Source organism: Pagrus major, chromosome 1, assembly GCF_040436345.1.
Source record: "Pagrus major chromosome 1, Pma_NU_1.0".
NCBI classification, from domain to species: domain Eukaryota; kingdom Metazoa; phylum Chordata; class Actinopteri; order Spariformes; family Sparidae; genus Pagrus; species Pagrus major.
Genome location: NC_133215.1, coordinates 24,435,714 through 24,458,546, shown reverse-complemented (window position 1 = coordinate 24,458,546; position 22,833 = coordinate 24,435,714). Strand labels below are relative to the sequence as shown.

Here is a 22,833-nt window from a genome sequence, read left to right as displayed (position 1 = left end):
TGCTAGCAGCACGGCGGCAGCAGCGGCTAACCGGAAGGGGACACACACACACCATCTCGGCCCAACACGCCAACCTACAACAGAGGACTGTCAACACGGCACCTTATAACATCTTCACAACGTCATGAGACTGTGCTACATACCTGAGAATGAACACACGGCACATACCACGGCTCGGCGGAGCTGCACGCCGGCCAGCACTCGCTTCGGCAGAGGAGAGAGAGCGACTAAACAAACAGCGGGGGTATATGAACAGGTCCGCATTAGCAGCCAATGACGCGGCCGCACTACAGGTGCCGGTAAAGGGCGTGCCACACACCTGCTGCGATCGTCATGCCTGCTGCAAATTACACATAGACTGAGGGACACAGAAGAGAAATGAAATATATAGACAATATAAACAACCATCCGGTTACACTTGCACGACTTATGACTTCATTCTTACTTTATCGACAGTGATATGCTGTGGTTTCTTTCTTGTGACAAATGTACTTATTGTAAGTCGCTTTGGTCAAAAGCGTCTGCTAAAGGCCTTAAATGTAAATGTAAATGTAATCAGTGATGGAATATAACATCTTACAATTACCTACAACTACCAAAAGTAAAATTTTGAGGTATTTCACTTCTGTTTTTCTGCTTTCTGCTCCTTTATGCTACCTCTCCACTATTGACAAATTAAGTTAACAGTTACTTTTCAGATTCAGATTATTCAGTGCTGATAGGATATCACTTGTGACGTGTAACCAGATATGTTGTCGGGGCCACATTAAGTGATTTGATTCTACAGTTTCCCAGAACCAAAACTGACATCTTCTTTTTGTCAGTTTTGTCTGACGAGTAGTCGAGAAACCAAAGCTACATTCAAAATACAAGTGAGAAAAGCAGCAAATCCTGTTCAACAATCAATGACTAAAGCAATAAACCTAACAATCACAAAGTCGGCAGAGTTCGGAGCCCAAACCCAGGTATACTTTAATCACCCACGATTTATAATAGAACTAGATACTAGACCCAAAGATGGCACCTATTCAGTCCAATAAGAATTACTCGTCTGGCGCACAAAACAAAAACCTTTTCTTGCTTCCAGGTTTACTTCCTGGTTATGAGGCCGACTGAATATGTGCAGTAGTGTTTCTCCCACTGGCCCTGCCCATGAGTTCCCATTATGCCACCAGACTTTGGTGATGATGTTACAGACTTTTAAATCTGTTTTTCTCAGTTTTACAAATATAAAACCTCCATGAGTCAAAAACTCATAACATGATTGACATTGTTTGCAGTTGGAGGTCTCCTGTCAACAGTTTTACAGACGTCTCTTTTATAATGGTGTTCTATGGGGAAAGGGCCGCAAGGGAATTTTTTCACTGCAATACTGCAAGTGGCCACTGGGCAAAATTGGAAGCAAGGCTGAGTGTCGCCACCGTATCCAGGTCTAAAGATCAGAAGAGACTTCAGTTCCACTGCTGCGGTTTTGTTCTTGTACTTGTGAAATATATAACAGCTGTTGTTTCGAGGTGCTGCTTGAGTTTAGTTATGCCCTTAGTCAGTCAACCATGGCAGTAATGTTGCCTTAGCTCGTGTCTGTTGATTACTGACATGCCCAGATAAACTTACAGAAAAGTTATCCATCTGCTGCATGAAACAAATATGTTGCATCAAGTATCAGTGGGATTGAAAGGGAAGGAGGGAGGGTGGAATAAGTGAGGGAGGGGTGAGGGAGATGAGGAGAAATTAAAGAAACAAAGAACGGGCTGACAGAAGACAGTGATGAAGAGGATGACTGGGGAGTTGTGGAGGAGATAACAGAGCTGCACCATGTCTGGTACGATCAGAGAGCTGCTGGAGCTCAGCAGGTTCAGGCCATCACCTCCCCTCAGTGGCAGACGATGGAGGGCCTGGAGCGAGCCGAGCTCTGCTACCCTGAGCTCCTGAACTCGTCCTGCAGGGGTTTAAAGCGTCCTCGCTCTGAGGCCATCTTCCTCTACACTCTGTTCTCCTGCATCACCGTGCTCACTGTGGCTCTCAACCTGCTCGTTATAATCTCCATCTCCCACTTCATACAGCTCCACACGCCCACCAACCTGCTCCTGCTCTCCCTGGCCATCTCCGACCTGCTGGTGGGGCTGCTGGTGATGCCGGTGGAGATGGCGCGCTTCATAGAAACCTGCTGGCTGCTGGGCGATCTCATGTGCGCTCTGTCTTACATTATTGGCTTCACCCTCACCTCAGCCTCTGTGGGGAACATGGTGCTCATATCCATCGACCGCTATGTAGCTATTTGTCATCCTCTGCACTACCCCAACAAAATCACTCGCAGCAGAGTGGAGGTGTGTGTGTGTGTGTGCTGGGCCTGCTCACTCCTCTACAACGGGCTGATTCTAAAGGACCATCTCAGGCGGCCAGATAGACACAACTCCTGTCACGGGGAGTGTTTGGTAGTGATCAACTACGTCTCAGGAACTATCGACCTCGTGTTGACGTTCATCGGTCCGTGTTCAGTCATCATTGTTCTGTACATGAGGGTGTTTATTGTGGCAGTGTCTCAGGCTCGAGCCATGCAGTCTCATGTTACAGTCATTGCAGGCGGTACGGTTACAGTCACTGCAAAGAAATCAGAGAAAAAAGCAGCCAGGACTCTGGGTATTGTCATACTGGTGTTTCTGATGACCTTCTGTCCATATTACTACCCCTCTCTGGCAGGACAGGACATCTCAAACAGTACTTCATACTGGGCCATCGTGTCCTGGCTGCTTTATTTTAACTCTTGTTTGAACCCTCTCATATACGCATTTTTCTACCCGTGGTTTAGGAAAGCTATTAAGTTCATTGTCACCCTGAGGATACTAGAGCAGGATTCCTCTCAGGCAAATATACTTTAAAGTCACTTTCTCCAGTAACAATAATGAAACAGCCGTCTGTCATTTAAAAACCTATATGCAGCATGTGACATATGGTTGGGTGTTTGATTTCATATTTTACATTTCCCTCTTTAAACAGCCTGCTACTCTGTTGGACTGTTAGTACTCAGCACAGATGTAAATCAGAGCTGAAAAATCAAAAAAATATGAAGCAATAACACTTGGTAGTTTAAGCCTCATAAAAGTTAAAATTTTCTGCTTTCTTTTATGTTACATTATGGCATACTGAATATCTAAGACAGCTAATATCACAAATAATGGAAATTGAATGTCATTTTAGGTTTGAAGAAATTGTAAAAAGCTTTTTTTCCCGCTATTTTCTGTTAAACTATTAGTCAAACTATTAGTTGACTTAACCAAAGTAATCCTTTGAATATTCAAAACTGCACAAGTTTACAGCCATTTCCTTCAGCCTTTATGTAGATTATAACTTTATACCTTTAAAGGGGCACTATGTAGTTTTGGAGAAGTAATTCAAACTCAGAATTTAAATATTTACAATTTTAATGAGGTAATAATACAAACTCAGAAATATATATCTTTTCCATAAGTGAATAAACAAGCTGTTCTCAGGAAAATAAGGTCCCCAGAACACTGTTTGAAGCTAGAAAGGTGGCAGGGTCAGCCAAATATAAACAAAGTAAAACAGTATGAAATTGTGTTGTCCTTTAAGGTCTGTTTGTTTATTCAGTTTATTCAGTCATAAAAACGAGGAGAGTTTGTTTAGGCATAAAAAATCAATGATCTTTCTCTTCTGATTAAAATTTCTTTCCCCAAAACTACATAGTTCACCTTTAATTCTTAACCTGTGTGGACCACAACAGGCTGAACATGCTGAGCTCCTGAGAGGTCAAGTGACAAACACCGTCTTTAGATTATAAACAACACACATTAGAATTTAATGACAAAGACTCTACAAAAGTTATTTTTCTCTATATAGTTGAAGAAATAAAAGCTGCCTAACTGCATTACCTCATGTCATCCAAGTGTTTAGGGGGCAGAAAATGTGAAGCATTTCTGAAGTTGGATGTTTGATGATGTTCATTATTGTTGTCAGTGATTCCATGTACAAAGAAAACTGATCAAGATGATGTGTAAATCATACACGAGGGTTCAGCAGAATTACAAAACTAATGTGGAAACCATATTTACTCTTGAGAGGAAATGAGAGCAAACTTCATGTCTCCCCTGGTTTGTAAAACTATTAATGCTCTTGTGATAATAAGACCTGCTTTCTGTCAGATCAAGAATCTAGTTGAAGAGAGAATTCAGACAGATGAAACAAGCTGCGTCTTATGCAGAGATAAAACAAATGTCATCATGTATATTTTACTATTACATTTTGAGCTTTATGATGTTCTTGACAATTGAGCTCAAAGCAGTATACAGAAGGGAACAATCTAGAGGACAATTACTCTGCGTCTAAGTGTTTGTTTCTTTTCAGATAATGTTTAAAACACCACGATAAGAATCTGCATTGGCTTTGTTTGTTGAAGATTATTGCATGTGAATAAACATGATAAAGACATTTGAGTGGAACACATTCTCATTTATTTTTGTAAAAATAACAACAAAGACATTTATATTAACAATTTGATTTATGACAAAGGTATGTTAAAATTAATAAACAGTTTATAGAAAACAAAAACACATTTGGTGCTGAAGTCCTCATCTTCTGGACTGAGAGCGGGTTTGTCTGAATTCTGTAATGAACACAATAAATAATATGTAACACAAGCAGATTAATTCATTTTCATTATATTCATTCATTCAAACACCTAAAGCAAGCCTGATTTACTTCGTAGTTTTGAAAAGTAAAACAAAACAAAAAGACAACTGAACCCTTTCAGTTGTCTTTTTTTGTTTTTTGTCAACATATTTGTAATGGTGGAATGATCTTTTTCAAGCATTCATCTTAAACATAAAATACAAGCAGTATTTAAGTATGATGTATAAGAATAGTATCCTGGGAACAGATGCAGATGGTGAGTTTTGTAGCAACTATGCACTAAAAAGCAGGACTTCATCAGTAAATAAACAATAAATACCAGGAATTTCATGCGGCCAGAAGTCATCACAATCTGGACACTGCGGCTCTGATCTTCCTTTAAAGTATCTGGACACACATGGGTTGTGTATTTTTATCCCACATGTAGGATTCTCACAAATTTGGCACTGAAAATTAAAATAGATGTTTATCAAACTGATCAGATCAATACTGTGAGCAAACTCATTTAGAATAAATACGGTTTGACACATATTAGCTGCAACAACTCAACATGACACAGGAAGTAGAAACTAAACAGAACTGAAGCTGACAGAAAAAAATACCAACAAACATCCTGATTACATATGAAACGTATCTGTTTGTACTGCAGAAACACATCTAATCAGATAGGAAACAGGAATTCTTGCTCATTTATGTTAACGTAGTTGCTCAAGAGCAAGTCTGTGACGTCCAAAGTGATTTGATTCTTCTCACTAAAATTACTTTTGACCGTCTGATGCTAATCTCCAGACAGCTTCTAATAGTTAAGTTATTTAATTTAGTTTATTTTTTACATTAATAATCTGATTTCAGGCTTTTTACTCACCTTTCTTTAAGCTACAAAATTGATGGTAAGGATAATTTTCTCGGTAACAATAATGAATGTACTCATGTAACTTGTAGTTCAAACAAAACATAGTTCTCCACAGTAATAACACTCAGCATTTCTATTTTAAAGTGATTAAATGAAGCAAGCACCTAGAGGCTTCTATATGACAGAAGTGGTTGTAATGTATTTCATTCAGGTATTTATCACAGGGGATAAGGCTGAAAAGGCTCATGCAAATTTACCTGAAAAGCCATGTTGCGACAAATGTGACACATTTTCACCTGGTCCTGATACATTGCACGGATGTATGGCTCCATCTCGATAATACAATAAGTGTATTCACCCCGTTTCTAAATCAATGAGAAGAAGTCAATTATACAAATAAAGTGGGAGCAAGACGGACAGAGATATTTCTTTCCATCTAACTGCAGAGAACATCAAGTCTCTGTTGAAATACATTTAACATATATTTATGCCTACTCTTACGATAATAGCCCATTGGTAGATGCAGACATATAGTGTTGTTCAAATGAACACAGTCATTGAGCAAGATAAAAAAACTACTTAGTCTTGGCGTTGTGTGCACAGTGAAAGAGACATCTGTCATATCTGCAGAAACGTTCATTTTCGGCAAGTGCCAATATTTCTTTTAAAGGTTTCTATCAGCCGATACTGAAGACGTGCCAATATTATTGTGCATCCCTCATATTAACAGTGCTAATTAAAAAAGGAATCATTGTTAAAGGATAATTTCACTGATTTTCAACCCAGATCTTATTCAAAGGTTTAAAATAGTTGAACAAAGCATCTTACAGTAGACTTAAGAATCCTCCCAATGCAAAAAGTCAAATGAGGCAGGTTATTAGTCTTTAACAAACCAGGATAAATATTTTCCCTGAAAGCCTGAAATTCAAAATTTAAGTTGTGATAAAAATTCCCTCTTCCAGCAACACAGTAATAAAAACACAACCCACTACCACTAAGGGCCCTGCGTTCAAATTGTGCTCCAGCAGATCATTAGTAAATACACTGCTGAGCAGTTTAAAGAACAAATGTGTAAAATATTTCCTTTCTCAACATTTTGTGAGTTTATTTTTTTTTTACTTATTAGGCTATTAGCAACGAACTCGCAGCTTTTACATCTCCCTGCTGAAACTACGGGGGCCGTCAGACTATCACCTCCTGCTGGTACAAAGAGTATTAGGAGACAGGGCAGGCCGGGGATAGTCCACTGGCACGCTAACTTCAGTAGACATCTCTACAACATCAATGTCTTTGACATCAACACTTTTGTTTCTTCACATTCAGTTCATAATTTTCGTTCATTCTTTGAGTGTTTTAAACTGAAACATTTGGCTATATCACACAAATTGCCCCTTTAAGTTTTGTTTAGATATTATTTCAGACTGACACACAGGAACTCATCAAACATGTCAGTACCTCAGAGGATACATTAGTTTCAACATAAAAAAACAGACCCTATTGCTGATACCTGTGTTGTGCACCAGAGGGACCTAATAATGTTTGACACATTAACCCACAACTGAATTCCACTCAAAGGTGTTAATAAGCACACTTTAACATCAACACGTGATGCAACCATATCCCCTTGTCCCACATGTAGCTGGGGCAGAAAACATGGATGTACTCTTTGGGAAAAGTAAGTTACCACAGGCGAGCGAGAAGAAAAACTTACAACGATACAGCAGATAGAGAAGAGGGAAGTAAATCCAACTGTGCGTGGAACTGTTTTAGAGAGGATGCATATCAGAAAGAGCCATTCTGTATATCATTCAGCATTACAGTGAAGATATAAACAGATGTATTTAAACCATTGTGGACCTGACAGAAGTTCATAAGTATTTTGGTATTTTGGTAGTTTTGCTAAATCAGCTTAATCAGCCCTTTTCACAGCAGACATTTTGGCTTGTCACAGTAGGGAATGCACATACAGGTATGTTACTAACAACATTAATGATGGTACTAATGTACTTAAGTGTCCCAGTAAGAGTGATCCGGCATGAACAATACCAGGCCTGAAACTGAAGCAGCTACACAGAAATCAGAAATCATTAATCTGATCATTCCTATTTGTGCTTTCATACTGTGACAACATGTACTCTGTGAAAAAGGCCTACACATACAGCTGCAGAGGCAAACACACAGGGATGATGGGATGGTACTCTGAACTCCACATCCTAACCGAAGCAGCAGTCTCAGGCACTTCAGGACTGATGTAAAGTTAGGTGGGATTGTTATAAACCTTGGGGACTGAAGAGAAATTTGGACAGTGGCCAAATCTGCTTTTAGCACACCCAATTTAAAACGAGCAAGCAGAGCTGGTCCAAGAGGTCCTGGATGAGTAAAAGCTCATCCCAGCTCTGGCTTGGGAGGTAGAATGTGTCATCTATTAATCGCAGGGTGGACAGTTCGGTCCTGTCCACAAAACGGCGAACAGTGAATCGCAACTGATGCTTCGACCAGTGTCTTGTGTAGCTGATCTGTTACCATCTGTGTGTGAGCATGTGTGAATAAGAGGCAAATCCAGGGCTTCAATTAACAATTATTTTCATTGTCAGTTGTCTTTTTGGTTCTATCGATTCTTTTTATTTGTCTTCAAAATTTGATAATAAGGGATCAACCGATGTGATACTGATTATTAATAATCAAGGAGACCAATAACATATTTTACATATTTGGAACTGATAGCCATTTGCAGTAAAAGTAAAAATGTTAGTGTCAAAATTTAGAATAATCAAAGTTACATTTTGTCTAAGGGAAAGAAGCTGTGAAACTGCTGCTGGTAAGTCAGAAAGTAATCCAGTGTTTAAGCATTCTGTGAGGAGGGTTAGTTGTCATATTTAATCTTGTTAGATACCTTTTGTATGAATTCTTGTGAAACTGCTGATGCTGAGTGGTTATTAGCCAGTTTTGGCCAACTCAGCTGTGATAAATAGGTTTGATTGCAGGGCGGAGCTAACCCTGTATGAGGTAAATCTAGCACATATGGGCTAGTCACTACAGCGTCAGATGCAGCGTCAGGACAGCCAAACGAAGACTGTCAAACAAAGACTTAAGGAGTCTCTCTGCGGGAGTCCATCAAGGGAGTCCAAGTTACTCACTGTCCACCCATCGCAGCCATGATTCCTACCCAATCCCAGTCAGGACATCAAACGGGAGAAGATTTCAACGGAGACCCATTGCTAGAGGCTGTAACCCAGCCAATCTCTGTTACCCAACATTCACCACTGGTACTGAACTTGAAGTACTAGGGGGGCTATGGAACTGCCAGTCTGCAGTCAAGAAGGCGGACACCATTTCAGCCTATGCCTCCCTGCAGACTCTCCACTTCCTGGCCCTTACGGAGGCCTGGATCACCCCAGAAAACACTGCCACTCCAGCTGCCCTCTCAACTGCCTACTCATTCTCACACTCCCCCAGACTAACAGGTCGCAAAAGGGGAACTGGACTCCTCATCACACCCATGTGGTCCTACCAGGTCCTTCCCTGGACCAACTACCCAGATCTGCACTTGAATTCCACGCTGTCTCTGTCACCCTTCTTTCAAGCTCAACATTGTGGTGATCTACTGCACTCCCGGTCCTCTCCGTGACTTCTTTGATGAGATGGACGTCCTCCTAAGCTGCTCCCCTGACGATGGCACACCACACGTTGTCCTGGGTGACTTCAACATCCACCCTGAGAATCTACACTCATCTGAATTCATTGACTTCTTCTTCACATTTGACCACACACTCTCCCCCTCTCCACCCACCCACCGGGCCAGGAACCAACTTGACCTTGTCTTCACAAGGTCCTGTAGTACCTCGGCACTCTCTGTTACCCCTCTCCCTGTGTCCAACCACCACTTTGTATCTTTCTCTCTCCCCTTGAAGTCAACCACCTCCCTCGCCCTACACCTCACATGGTCACCACCCGCCGCAACCTGAAATCCCTCCCTCCCTCCACTCGCTCCTCAACTGTTCTTTCCTCACTACCATCCACAAAACAATTCTCTCTAATGTCCACCGAGGAAGCCTCCTCCACTCTGTTATCCTCCTTCCCCTCCTCTTTAGATGCTTTCTGTCCCCTCACCTCCCGACCAGCACGATCATCTCACCCCAGCTGTCTGAATCTCTGCGAACCAATAGATCGACTCTACGAGCCAAAGAGAGAAAATGGAAAAAATCACGTCATCCTGATGACCTTGCTCACTACCACAACCTCCTCTCTGACTTCACCTCAACTGTGTCAGCAGCCAAATCTGCCTTCTACCTGTCAAAGATCAACTCCTCTGCCTCCAACCCCAGGAAACTATTATCCATGTTCTATTCTCTCCTCACCCCTCCTACCCTTCCCCCTCCTTCCTCCCTCACTGTTGATGACTTTGCAAGAAAGTAAAAGACATCAGATCCTCATTTACTCCTATGCCCATCCAGAAAGCACCTCCCCAAACCCTCACCTCTGATGGCCTTACCTGCTTCAGCCCTCTCTCCTCTGAAGATGTTCACACACTAGTTACATCTACGTCTCTGCCACCACCTGTTCCCTTGACCCGATTCCCTCCTCCCTTCTCCAAGACATCTCTCACGACATCTTGCCATTCCTCACTACCCTGATCAACTCCTCCCTCACTTCAGGCCTTATTCCAGCTCCCTTCAAGACTGCTACAGTAAAGCCACTCCTAAAGAAACCCACCCTAGACTCAGCTGACATCCGAAACTACAGATATGTAGCTCTTCTTTCATTCCTCTCTAAAACCCTAGAACGCGCGTCTACAACCAACTGTCCTCCTACCTTTCACAAAACAACTTCCTTGACCCCAATCAGTCAGGCTTCAGGACTGCCCATTCCACTGAGACGGCCCTCCTCACATCGACTGAGTCCCTCTGTGCCGCCAGAGCCTCGTCCCACTCATCCGTCCTTATTCTCCTCGACCTATCTTCTGCATTTGACACAGTCAACCACCAAATCCTCCTCTCCACTCTGGCTGAACTTGGCATTGCTGACTCTGCTCTAACTTGGTTCACATCATACCTGACAAATCGCACCTTTCAGGTCATATGGAATGACTCCTTGTCCGAACCCTGCTTTCTGGAAACTGGTGTCCCTCAAGGCTCAGTACTAGGACCACTTCTATTTGCTCTGCACCCCCAACATCACTACTGTGGCACAATCCTGCAGATTTGCCCTCTACAACATCCACAGGATCCAGTCTTTACTCACAAAGGATGCAACACTACTTCTGTACCAAGCGCTGGTCATCTCCCGCCTGGACTACTGCAACTCGCTCTTGGCTGGACTCCCAGCCTCTGCGACTAACCCCTCGATTCCACCAGATACATGTCCGCTGCGTCATGGCTCCGCCACGGCAGCAGAGCTGATCAGTTTCACTCTAGTCTATGTGTTACCTTCCACCAGGTCCGCTGCGCTGCGTGTCTGCTGCATCCCAGCTCCGGCAGTCCGCAGTCCCCCGGAGCAGATACACAGGACTTCTATATGTGGCGGATGCCAGAGCACGATGCAGCAATTCAGCCGAATTCAGCACAGAGCAGACAGGAAGTCAGACATGAAACAACAACATGACATCCGGTTAATTTTCAAAATAAAACCTCAAAAAAGAGACAAATACAAGCTCTTCTTCTTATCCTTCACACTTTGTGTTGTTGTGTTTATGACACATACCTATAACTGCGGCCACGGGTGATTATGTAATTATTGCGGGAACTCCTCGGTCTTGTAACTCCAGCTGATCGGCGGAGCTGCGCCGTGGTGGACTCAAAACGCAACTGGTGGGGGTTGCCGGACGACGGAGCAAGACTGTACCAGAGCCGTAACGTAGCGGACATGCATCCACTGGAATCTTAGCGTAAACCGTTGCAGCGTATCCAGAACGCTGCAACGCGCCTTGTTTTCAATTTACCCAAATTCTCCCATGTGACCTCCCTCCTCCGTGACCTCCACTGGCTTCCTGTTGCAGCCCGGATCAGAGAAGATGGTACTGGCCTTCAAGGCCATCAACGGAACTGCACCCATCTACCTCCAAACACTAGTCAGACCACACGCCCCAGCACAAGCACTTCCTTCAACTACATCAGCTGGCCGGCTGGTACTGCCATCACTGAGAGCAAACAAAGGTCGCTCAGCAAAGTCACGACTCTTCTCTGTTCTGGCGCCTCAGTAGTGGAACAAACTCCCGACCAATGACAGGACAGCAGAGTCACTCGCCATATTCCGCAAGACTCAAGATTCACTTGTTCAGACTTCAACTCGACCCTGCATTGCATGACTTGTGACTTCATTCTTACTTTTTCGACAGTGATATGCTGTGGTTTCTTTCTTGTGACAAATGTACTTATTGTAAGTAGATTTGGACAAAAGCGTCTGCTAAAGGCCCTAAATGTAAATGTAAATGTAATCAGTGATGGAATATAACGTCTTACAATTGCCTAAAACTACCAAAAGTAAAATTTTGAGGTATTTCACTTCTGTTTTTCCGTTTTCTGCTCCTTTATGCTAACTCTCTGCTATTGACAAATTAAGTTACCAGTTACTTTGCAGATTCAGATTATTCAGTGCTGATAGGATATCACTTGTGACGTGTAACCAGATATGTTGTCGGGGCCACATTGAGTGATTTAATTCTACAGTTTCCCAGAACCAAAACTGACATCTTCTTATTGTCAGTTTTGTCTGACGAGTAGTCGAGAAACCAAAGCTACATTCAAAATACAAGTGAGAAAAGCAGCAAATCCTGTTCAACAATCAATGACTAAAGCAATAAACCTAACAATCACAAAGTCGGCAGAGTTCGGAGCCCAAACCCAGGTATACTTTAATCACCCACAATTTATAATAGAAATAGATACTAGACCCAAAGATGGCACCTATTCAGTCCAATAAGAATTACTCGTCTGGCGCACAAAACAAAAACCTTTTCCAGCTTCCAGGTTTACTTTCTGGTTATGAGGCCCACTGAATATGTGCAGTAGTGTTTCTCCCACTAGCCCTGCCCATGAGTTCCCATTATGCCAGCAGACTTTGGTGTTGATGTCACAGATTTTTAAATCCATTTTTCTCAGTTTTACAAATATAAAACCTCCATGAGTCAAAAACTCATAACATGATTGACATTGTTTGCAGTTGGAGGTCTCCTGTCAACAGTTTTACAGACGTCTCTTTTATAATGGTGTTCTATGGGGAAAGGGAATTTTTTCACTGCAATACTGCAAGTGGCCACTGGGCAAAATTGGAAGCAAGGCTGAGTGTCGCCGCCGTATCCAGGTCTAAAGGTCAGAAGAGACTTCAGTTCCACTGCTGCGGTTTTGTTCTTGTACTTGTCAAATCTATAACAACTGTTGTTTCGAGGTGCTGCTTGAGTTTAGTTATGCCCTTAGTCAGTCAACCATTGCAGTAATGTTGCCTTAGCTCATGTCTGTTGATTACTGACATGCCCAGATAACAGACACTGATCCCCTCAAGGCTTCAAAGGTCCTGTGTGAAGGATTAAGTGGCATCTAGCAGTGAGGTTGCAGATCGCAACCAACTGAACACTGCTCCCCTAACTCTCCCAGTCAAAGCGTGTAGATGAACCTACGGTGGCGGTAAAACATGGTGAATCCCCCAAAATCCTACAGCATGGACCTTTAAAGTAAGTTGCTATGACTCAACCAAAACTTACAGAAAAGTTATCCATCTGTTGCATGAAACAAATATGTTGCATCAACTATCAGTGGGATTGAAAGGGAAGGAGGGAGGGTGGAATAAGTGAGGGAGGGGTGAGGGAGATGAGGAGAAATTAAAGAAACAAAGAACAGGCTGAGAGAAGACAGTGATGAAGAGGATGACTGGGGAGTTGTGGAGGAGATAACAGAGCTGCACCATGTCTGGTACGATCAGAGAGCTGCTTGAGCTCAGCAAGTTCAGGTCATCACCTCCCCTCAGTGGCAGACGATGGAGGGCCTGGAGCGAGCCGAGCTCTGCTACCCTGAGCTCCTGAACTCGTCCTGCAGGGGTTTAAAGCGTCCTCGCTCTGAAGCCGTCTTCCTCTACACTCTGTTCTCCTGCATCACAGTGCTCACTGTGGCTCTCAACCTGCTTGTTATCATCTCCATCTCCCACTTCAGACAGCTCCACACGCCCACCAACCTGCTCCTGCTCTCCCTGGCCATCTCCGACCTGCTGGTGGGGCTGCTGGTGATGCCGGTGGAGATGGTGTGCTTCATAGAACCCTGCTGGCTGCTGGGCGATCTCATGTGCGCTCTATATTACATTATCAGCTTCATCCTCACCTCAGCCTCTGTGGGGAACATGGTGCTCATATCCATTGACCGCTATGTAGCTATTTGTCATCCTCTGCAGTACCCCAACAAAATCACTCGCAGCAGAGTGGAGGTGTGTGTGTGTGTGTGCTGGGCCTGCTCACTCCTCTACAACGGGCTGATTCTAAAGGACCATCTCAGGCGGCCGGACAGACACAACTCCTGCCACGGGGAGTGTTTGGTAGTGATCAACTACGTCTCAGGAACTATCGACCTCGTGTTCACGTTCATCGGTCCGTGTTCAGTCATCATTGTTCTGTACATGAGGGTGTTTATTGTGGCAGTGTCTCAGGCTCGAGCCATGCAGTCTCATGTTACAGTCATTGCAGGTGGTACGGTTACAGTCACTGCAAAGAAATCAGAGAAAAAAGCAGCCAGGACTCTGGGTATTGTCATACTGGTGTTTCTGATGACCTTCTGTCCATATTACTACCCCTCTCTGGCAGGACAGGACATCTCAAACAGTACTTCATACTGGGCCATCGTGTCCTGGCTGTTGTTTTTTAACTCTTGTTTGAACCCTCTCATATATGCATTTTTCTACCCGTGGTTTAGGAAAGCTATTAAGTTCATTGTCACCCTGAGGATACTAGAGCAGGATTCCTCTCAGGCAAATATACTTTAAAGTCACTTTCTCCAGTAACAATAATGAAACTGCTGTCTGTCATTTAAAAACCTATATGCAGCATGTGACATACGGTTGGGTGTTTGATTTCACATTTTACATTTCCCTCTTTAAACAGCCTGCTAGTCTGTTGGACTGTTAGTGCTCAGCAAAGATGTAAATCAGAGCTGAAAAATCAAAAAATATGAAGCAATAACGCTTGGTAGTTTAAGCCTCATAAAAGTTAAAATTTTCTGCTTTCTTTTATGTTACATTATGGCATACTGAATATCTAAGACAGCTAATATCACAAATAATGGAAATTGAATGTCATTTTAGGTTTGAAGAAATTGTAAAAAGCTTTTTTTCCCGCTATTTTCTGTTAAACTATTAGTCAAACTATTAGTTGACTTAACCAAAGTAATCCTTTGAATATTCAAAACTGCACAAGTTTACAGCCATTTCCTTCATCCTTTACGTAGATTATAACTTTATACCTTTAAAGGGGCACTATTTAGCTTTGGAGAAGTAATTCAAACTCAGAATTTAAATATTTACAATTTTAATGAGGTAATAATACAAACTCAGAAATATATATCTTTTCCATAAGTGAATAAACAAGCTGTTCTCAGGAAAATAAGGTCCCCAGAACACTGTTTGAAGCTAGAAAGGTGGCAGGGTCAGCCAAATATAAACAAAGTAAAACAGTATGAAGTTGTGTTGTCCTTTAAGGTCTGTTTGTTTATTCAGTTTATTCAGTCATGAAAACGAGGAGAGTTTGTTTAGGCATAAAAAATCAATGATCTTTCTCTTCTGATTAAAATTTCTTTCCCCAAAACTACATAGTGCACCTTTAATTCTTAACCTGTGTGGACCACAACAGGCTGAACATGCTGAGCTCCTGAGAGGTCAAGTGACAAACACCGTCTTTAGATTATAAACAACACACATTAGAATTTAATGACAAAGACTCTACAAAAGTTATTTTTCTCTATATAGTTGAAGAAATAAAAGCTGCCTAACTGCATTACCTCATGTCATCCAAGTGTTTAGGGGGCAGAAAATGTGAAGCATTTCTGAAGTTGGATGTTTGATGATGTTCATTATTGTTGTCAGTGATTCCATGTACAAAGAAAACTGATCAAGGTGATGTGTAAATCATACACGAGGGTTCAGCAGAATTACAAAACTAATGTGGAAACCATATTCACTCTTGAGAGGAAATGAGAGCAAACTTCATGTCTCCCCTGGTTTGTAAAACTATTAATGCTCTTGTAATAATAAGACCTGCTTTCTGTCAGATCAAGAATCTAGTTGAAGAGAGAATTCAGACAGATGAAACAAGCTGCGTCTTATGCAGAGATAAAACAAATGTCATCATGTATATTTTACTATTACATTTTGAGCTTTATGATGTTCTTGACAATTGAGCTCAAAGCAGTATACAGAAGGGAACAATCTAGAGGACAATTACTCTGCGTCTAAGTGTTTGTTTCTTTTCAGATAATGTTTAAAACACCACGATAAGAATCTGCATTGGCTTTGTTTGTTGAAGATTATTGCATGTGAATAAACATGATAAAGACATTTGAGTGGAACACATTCTCATTTATTTTTGTAAAAATAACAACAAAGACATTCATATTAACAATTTGGTTTATGACAAAGGTATGTTAAAATTAATAAACAGTTTTAAGAAAACAAAAACACATTTGGTGCTGAAGTCCTCATCTTCTGGACTGAGAGCGGGTTTGTCTGACTTCTGTAATGAACACAATAAATAATATGTAACACAAGCAGATTAATTCATTTTCATTATATTCATTCATTCAAACACCTAAAGCAAGCCTGATTTACTTCGTAGTTTTGAAAAGTAAAACAAAACAAAAAGACAACTGAACCCTTTCAGTTGTCTTTTTTTGTTTTTTGTCAACATATTTGTAATGGTGGAATGATCTTTTTCAAGCATTCATCTTAAACATAAAATACAAGCAGTATTTAAGTATGATGTATAAGAATAGTATCCTGGGAACAGATGCAGATGGTGAGTTTTGTAGCAACTATGCACTAAAAAGCAGGACTTCATCAGTAAATAAACAATAAATACCAGGAATTTCATGCGGCCAGAAGTCATCACAAGCTGGACACCGCGGCTCTGATCTTCCTTTAAAGTATCTGGCCACACATGGGTTGTGTATTTTTATCCCACATGTAGGATTCTCACAAATTTGGCACTGAAAATTAAAACAGATGTTTATCAAACTGATCAGATCAATACTGTGAGCAAACTCATTTAGAATAAATACGGTTTGACACATATTAACTGTAACAACTCAACATGACACAGGAAGTAGAAACTAAACAGAACTGAAGCTGACAGAAAAAAATACCAACAAACATCCTGATTACATATGAAACGTATCTGTTTGTACTGCAGAAACACATCTAATCAGATAGGAAACAGGAATTCTTGCTCATTTATGTTAACGTAGTTGCTCAAGAGCAAGTCTGTGACGTCCAAAGTGATTTGATTCTTCTCACTAAAATTACTTTTGACCGTCTGATGCTAATCTCCAGACAGCTTCTAATAGTTTAGTTATTTAATTTAGTTTATTTTTTACATTAATATATCTGATTTCAGGCTTTTTACTCCCCTTTCTTTAAGCTACAAAATTGATGGTAAGGATAATTTTCTTGGTGACAATAATGAATGTACTCATGTAACTTGTAGTTCAAACAAAACATAGTTCTCCACAGTAATAACACACAGCATTTCTATTTTAAAGTGATTACATGAAACAAGCACCTAGAGGCTTCTATATGACAGAAGTGGTTGTAATGTATTTCATTCAGGTATTTATCACAGGGGATAAGGCTGAAAAGGCTCATGCAAATTTACCTGAAAAGCCATGTTGCGACAAATGTGACACATTTTCACCTGGTCCTGATACATTGCACGGATGTATGGCTCCATCTCGATAATACATCTGGTGGACAAAGTGTATTCACCCCGTTTCTAAATCAATGAGAAGAAGTCAATTATACAAACAAAGTGGGAGCAAGCAATTCTCAATTTATTTTTGTTTGTTGACGAGGTTAGCTCGTTGTGGTAGCTAACCTCGTCAACAAACAAAAATAAATTGAGAATTAAAACTGTAGTATGATTACTTGTATTGACCTGTTTTTCTTATTATTTTTTCTGTGTTTTGAACAGCAAAGTCTGGAATTGGGACTATGAAGAAACACTATTATTTGACTTTATTCACCTCACAAAATTACAAAACTATTTTACACATCAGCCATCTACTTTCATCCTCCACTAAAAACATTTGAACTGTTGATGTTGCCTGTGAGATTTTTTTTCACCCCTCTTAAATGGTACTGTGCACTCGGGCCAAGCGATATGCCTTAAAATATTATCTCAATATTTTAGGAGATATTGTGATACAGGATATATATCTCCTCAAAACACTTCATATATTCTAGGAATGGGCAACAAAATCAAAATCCATCATCACAATATTTTTTGACCAAATAACTCAATATCGACAATGCAAGAATATTGTAGGGATGACTGTTGGTACTGTACTATACTACAAAACATTAACATAATGAGTTTTTTGATAAATAACCATCAGTAATGTGGACATAATGAAGTTGTTAAAGGCAAGTATCAGAACAAGTAGAACACTCTGGTAAGTTCAGATAATTACATACCTTTACTGTAATTTAGCCTTTAAAACCAGGAAAAGACGACACTTACGACATATCATGATATAAAGCTATATTTAACACATCCAGTTGATAATTGGTATCACCAATGTTAAGGGACTTGTTGGACATTTCGAGAAATATGCTTCAGGAGATGAAAAAGTAAACTGATACCACTTATATATCTGTACAGCACTGGTTGGCTTTGCATAGTATAGATGATAGTCCAACTCATATAAAAAGGCTACAGAAGTGTCTCTCAAAAGTTTTGTGTCCACATTAAAAGTGCTTGAAGTTTGTAAAAAAGAAAAGAAAACAAAAAAACAAACAAAAGGTAAAATTAATTTTGATATTTGTTTTACCTCATTCAGCCATTTGTCATGCACAAGTCGGTTCAAGACGTGCTCTGTCTCACTCTTCTTCAGTTTCTTGGTGGTCAGGGTGTCGGCACTGTTCAGGATGTCAGTGGAGGAGGCTTTGCCATTCTCAGAGCCCACGATCAGCTCAATCTGAATATCAACAGCTCAAGTTCAGGAATAACAAATAACAGGTTTTGAAGAAGCTCAGCACTACAATTACTGCTGAAACACGTCCCATTGCAATAAATTACATTTAGATTTAGAATTGTCTCCAAAATGTTACTCAGCAGGATTCATGGATTAAAGCAAAAAAAAATCTTTTGACTGAAATATTTTTTCGAGCTGTAGCCAAGTCATATTCCCAATTTGTAATTTGTGAAACATGTTACAGGGCACGTTACTTGACACGTGCTAAAAAAACAAGATAAGATTTACAGCCTCACCCCACACCATGTTCTCTAATGCAGACATCAAGTTTAAATATTTGACCAACAGTGTTTTACAGGAGGATGATCTGAACAGCTGTTCTATTCACACTTAAAATGTTTTTTGTCTTTTCAATGTAATTTTCAAATCAAACTGTGTCTTTATTTTTGCCAAGTTTCTCTCAAGTTTTACTCTTTCAAATAATCAACCATCTACAGAACTTTTCAGTACGCTATTTTTCTACTTCTTCTCATCATCATTAATTATTATTATTAATAATATTGTTTAAAGTGAGCCTCTTATCGTTTAACAGAAAAATACATCATACAAGCAGCAACTTTTGCAGCCTTGTCAGTCTGATGGCGAGTTATCACCTTTCTGTCATCACTAACATACTGTTAGTAATCAAAGAAGCTCTGAGGCTTTGTTCTATATGTTATAATACAAGATTTCAGCACATCAGGCTACATTCATGATTTTGTACAGTCAAACTAACCAAAAGCTTCTTATTGATCATCATTATGAAGTTTCAGGGCGTTCCTGTAACCATGGTAACTCACGGTGCCAGAGGGGAGGGAGAGACGCTGAATGAAGCCGTTTACACAGATACACTGCAGACAAAGTCCAGACTATAGCTGTTATTTCACACATGTAGCACACAACAGGAGACTCTCCGTGTCAGACGAGTTCTCACGTGCTGACTAAACTCAATTGATAACGTAGCAGCGCGACGAGTCCTTGCTAGCTAAGCAGCTAAACTTTAGTGCCGCTCTGTGTTGCGATCCCACCCTGTGTGGGTCACTGCACTGCAATTGGTCAGGCGCGCACACGCTGTTAACGATATAATTGGCTGTAGAGTGTGACAATCTGTCAATAAACATCAGCCAACAGTTCTCCTCCGATCTACGTTGATCTCACAGGTCGCCTCTGTTAAGTTTGTAGCGACGGAGAACTTTAATCCATGAGGATTTCTTTCTGCAAAATTCACTCACCGTTTTCCCGAACAGCTCCAGCTCATTGTCAGCATAATCTGAGGACATCCTGGTGACATCAGTCTCAGCCATGTTTACCTGGACAGGATTTCAGTGAAACTGTGATTAATAAAGCCTCCTGCTGACTCAACATGCTTTAGATGCAGACAAAGGTTTAGCAACCCATTTTTAATTTGCAGCTGTTTTCACATTTCACACATCTTTCACCACCTACTGAGCAACTAATCACACTGATAAATACAAAGGAGGCAAAACAGCCCCAGATGTGAATATTCCCACCACTGTAGGTTTGAAACACTGTGGTATCATCCTCTCTCCTGTTCGTCTCCGTATATACACCCTTCTGTCACTGCCATACATCTGTAACTTGGATTCACCAGTAAATAGGACTTTTTCCAGTCATCCACTGTGAAATTCTGGTATTCCAAGTGTTTGGCTTTGTTTCACCTACTGAGATGTGGTTTAGAAACTCTGAGACCACCACAAGACAGCTTAATTTGTGACATTACCTTTCCTGTATCTTCGATAAATTAACTTTTCTAACTCTTAGGGAACTCACCTTAATGTATTGATCCTCTGATGGTGTGGTCATTTTGGGTCTGCCTGATCTGATCTAGTTTCTGAAAAACATTTTAGAGTTCTGTGCACTGCCCACTAAGAAACCTTTAGTCTGGTCATGAGGCTGAGAAAGGCCTTCTTGGCTTAGAATATCAATTTAACTTTCATTTATCTTTTGAATCTTCAAACTTTCTGATTATTTCCATGTTTATTCGATAATATTAGAGATTTTCAATGTGATCACAGACTATTGGACCCGACTTATTAAAATGTTTACCTGAGTCTGTGTGCATGTTGGACTTTGCAGAACATACAGACCAAAGAAAGCTACTTTTTGTTTAACTGTGTAACTTTGACTCCCTCAATTCACCAACCAACCTGTGACTTCAAAAGAGTCAATTTTTAAAAATTCAGTTAAAGCCACTAACCAAGGCGTAGTACTGCTGACCGTTGTCTTCAGACATCCCTTTTCTAATCTGCATGAACATGGGCTGCAGCTTTGAGTTGATGGGCTCAATGAAATCATCCAGTTTGTCAGGGGCGTGCTGTGCTGCAAAAAAAAACAAACACAAGAAAGACAAAGTTTGTTAGTTTCAAAGATAGACTTAAAGAAGCAGTAAGATGAATACATTGGAAACTGACTGAATCTTTATAGTTTCAACACAGGTTTTAAATTCCTTTATTAGGAAGATTTCAATTTCTGTCTAGTTTATCATTTTCTGAATCAAATGTAAGGGAACTCATTGACTGAAAATGTTACTATTCCCAACAGAAAAAGTTGTGTTCATGAAATGTACATACTTGAAATAGTTCATGTAAAAGGCAATTCAAATATTCACTTGAACTTCAAAGATTAAATAAAAAATACTTTCGAGGCATATTTCTATTCTTGCCGTTAAAGGATCTGCACAGGCCTCGACCTGCTGTATGAGAGCCTGTCTTCTGCTACAGAGATGAACCCTTGAGTTACTCTGGTATCAACATCAGTGACTATTATATAAAATGACTCACTGTTGTGGGTTTCACAACAATACTGATAGAGTGCCTTTGCCCCTTGTTGATCGATGATGCCACTGCCCATCATGGTCTGTAGGAACCTCCGATGGCTGTCTCCCATCTGTCGCGACATGTTTCTGGACTGACCTAGACACACAGAACACAGATACCTAAACAATCTGCAACTCACAATGTGTGGCTGTAAAAGTAAACGATTCAACCCAGAAAGACAAAGGAAACAACTACGGCTGCAACTAACGATTCTTATCCTTATCGATTAATCTGCCAGTTATTTTCACAATTAAACAATTAATAGTTTAGTCTTAAATTGTGAAAAATTGTCATTATAATATCCCAGAGCCCAAAGAGACATTTTCAAATTGCTTCTTCTGTCCAACCAACAGTCAAAAACCCAAAGACTATTTATTTAGTATCATAAATGACAACGAAGAGCAGCAAATCCTCAAATTTAAGAAACTGGAACCAGCAAAGGTTGATTATGAAAATCAAGTAATTTTCTTTTTAATCGATTAATGGATTATTTGTTGCAGATCTAGAGACAACAGACTCCCACAGGAGGTCTATCTGACCCCATCAGTGGCTCATCATTTTTGGTAACAGCTATTTAAAAATGTGACCAAAGCAAAAAGATCAACTACAAGTTAAATGTGGCGCTGCAAGCATGCATCTGACAACATTTATCTACTGAGTGTACAGTGATAACTTAGCTAGCTAACGTCCATAGCAACATTAACGTCAGCTAACTGTGAACTTCTTGCTAAGTGAGGTCAGTAAACCACAGACCTCGGTTATTTTCGGTTTAGCTTCATGACTTCATTTTTATATCCTTTGCAGAGTCGACTTTCTTCACTTAAAATAAGTTTTATTTACCTGCTGCTTCCTGTAATGCGCGCCTCCTCGGTTGTTTTTCCTCCTCCTTCTTCTTCTCCCCCTCCTTGTCTATTTCCGGTTGCTTGCTGAAGCCTGTGTGGTGAATTACCGCCACCTGCTGCTCAAGAGAGATTATCACCTTCACCATGCCATACAACACAAATAAATCAGTATCTCTGCCAACACTGAACAACATATACGTCCTGGAAATGTAATTTCACCCACTTTTATACAGAAAGTAATGTAAACTCAACTTTTACATAATTCTCACAGAAATGTACGGTGGCCCTGAAGTGCAAATCATTGAAAACACAACAACAAAAAGGAAACAAAACAACAGTTTATAGTAAATAGTTTAACAAAATGTTACAACAAATTTATCATTGGAAAATGTAAAGGCAAGATAAACATCAAACTATAGAATAGAATAGGTTGTTTTTGTTTTGTTCATTCATTTTTT

The 22,833-nt window shown here is 40.5% G+C and overlaps 3 protein-coding genes, 1 long non-coding RNA gene and 1 pseudogene across 4 annotated transcripts; 3 read left to right on the top strand and 2 right to left on the bottom strand.

The window, feature by feature from the left end:
- Positions 1 to 1,886: 1,886 nt before the first annotated feature.
- Positions 1,887 to 2,879, top strand: LOC141005859 (trace amine-associated receptor 13c-like). The gene has a single exon (XM_073477911.1). The coding sequence runs from the start codon at positions 1,887 to 1,889 to the stop codon at positions 2,877 to 2,879; it is 993 nt and encodes a 330-aa protein (XP_073334012.1).
- Positions 2,880 to 4,506: 1,627 nt separating this feature from the next.
- Positions 4,507 to 5,931, bottom strand: LOC141002071 (uncharacterized). Its single transcript, XR_012179628.1, has 3 exons — positions 5,758 to 5,931; positions 4,967 to 5,093; positions 4,507 to 4,621 (listed from the first exon to the last, which is right to left on the bottom strand). It is a non-coding gene; the product is annotated as an uncharacterized lncRNA (long non-coding RNA).
- Positions 5,932 to 7,629: 1,698 nt separating this feature from the next.
- Positions 7,630 to 11,811, top strand: LOC140998221 (uncharacterized; annotated as a pseudogene).
- Positions 11,812 to 13,468: 1,657 nt separating this feature from the next.
- Positions 13,469 to 14,461, top strand: LOC141004665 (trace amine-associated receptor 13c-like). The gene has a single exon (XM_073476320.1). The coding sequence runs from the start codon at positions 13,469 to 13,471 to the stop codon at positions 14,459 to 14,461; it is 993 nt and encodes a 330-aa protein (XP_073332421.1).
- Positions 14,462 to 16,027: 1,566 nt separating this feature from the next.
- On the bottom strand, positions 16,028 to 22,426 carry nsmce1 (NSE1 homolog, SMC5-SMC6 complex component). Its single transcript, XM_073465736.1, has 8 exons — positions 22,374 to 22,426; positions 21,498 to 21,629; positions 20,915 to 21,036; positions 19,929 to 20,006; positions 18,514 to 18,660; positions 17,340 to 17,456; positions 16,548 to 16,674; positions 16,028 to 16,202 (listed from the first exon to the last, which is right to left on the bottom strand). The coding sequence occupies exons 2-8, from the start codon at positions 21,613 to 21,615 to the stop codon at positions 16,168 to 16,170; spliced, it is 744 nt and encodes a 247-aa protein (XP_073321837.1). The 5' UTR covers positions 21,616 to 21,629; positions 22,374 to 22,426; the 3' UTR covers positions 16,028 to 16,167.
- Between the last annotated feature and the right edge of the window lie 407 nt (positions 22,427 to 22,833).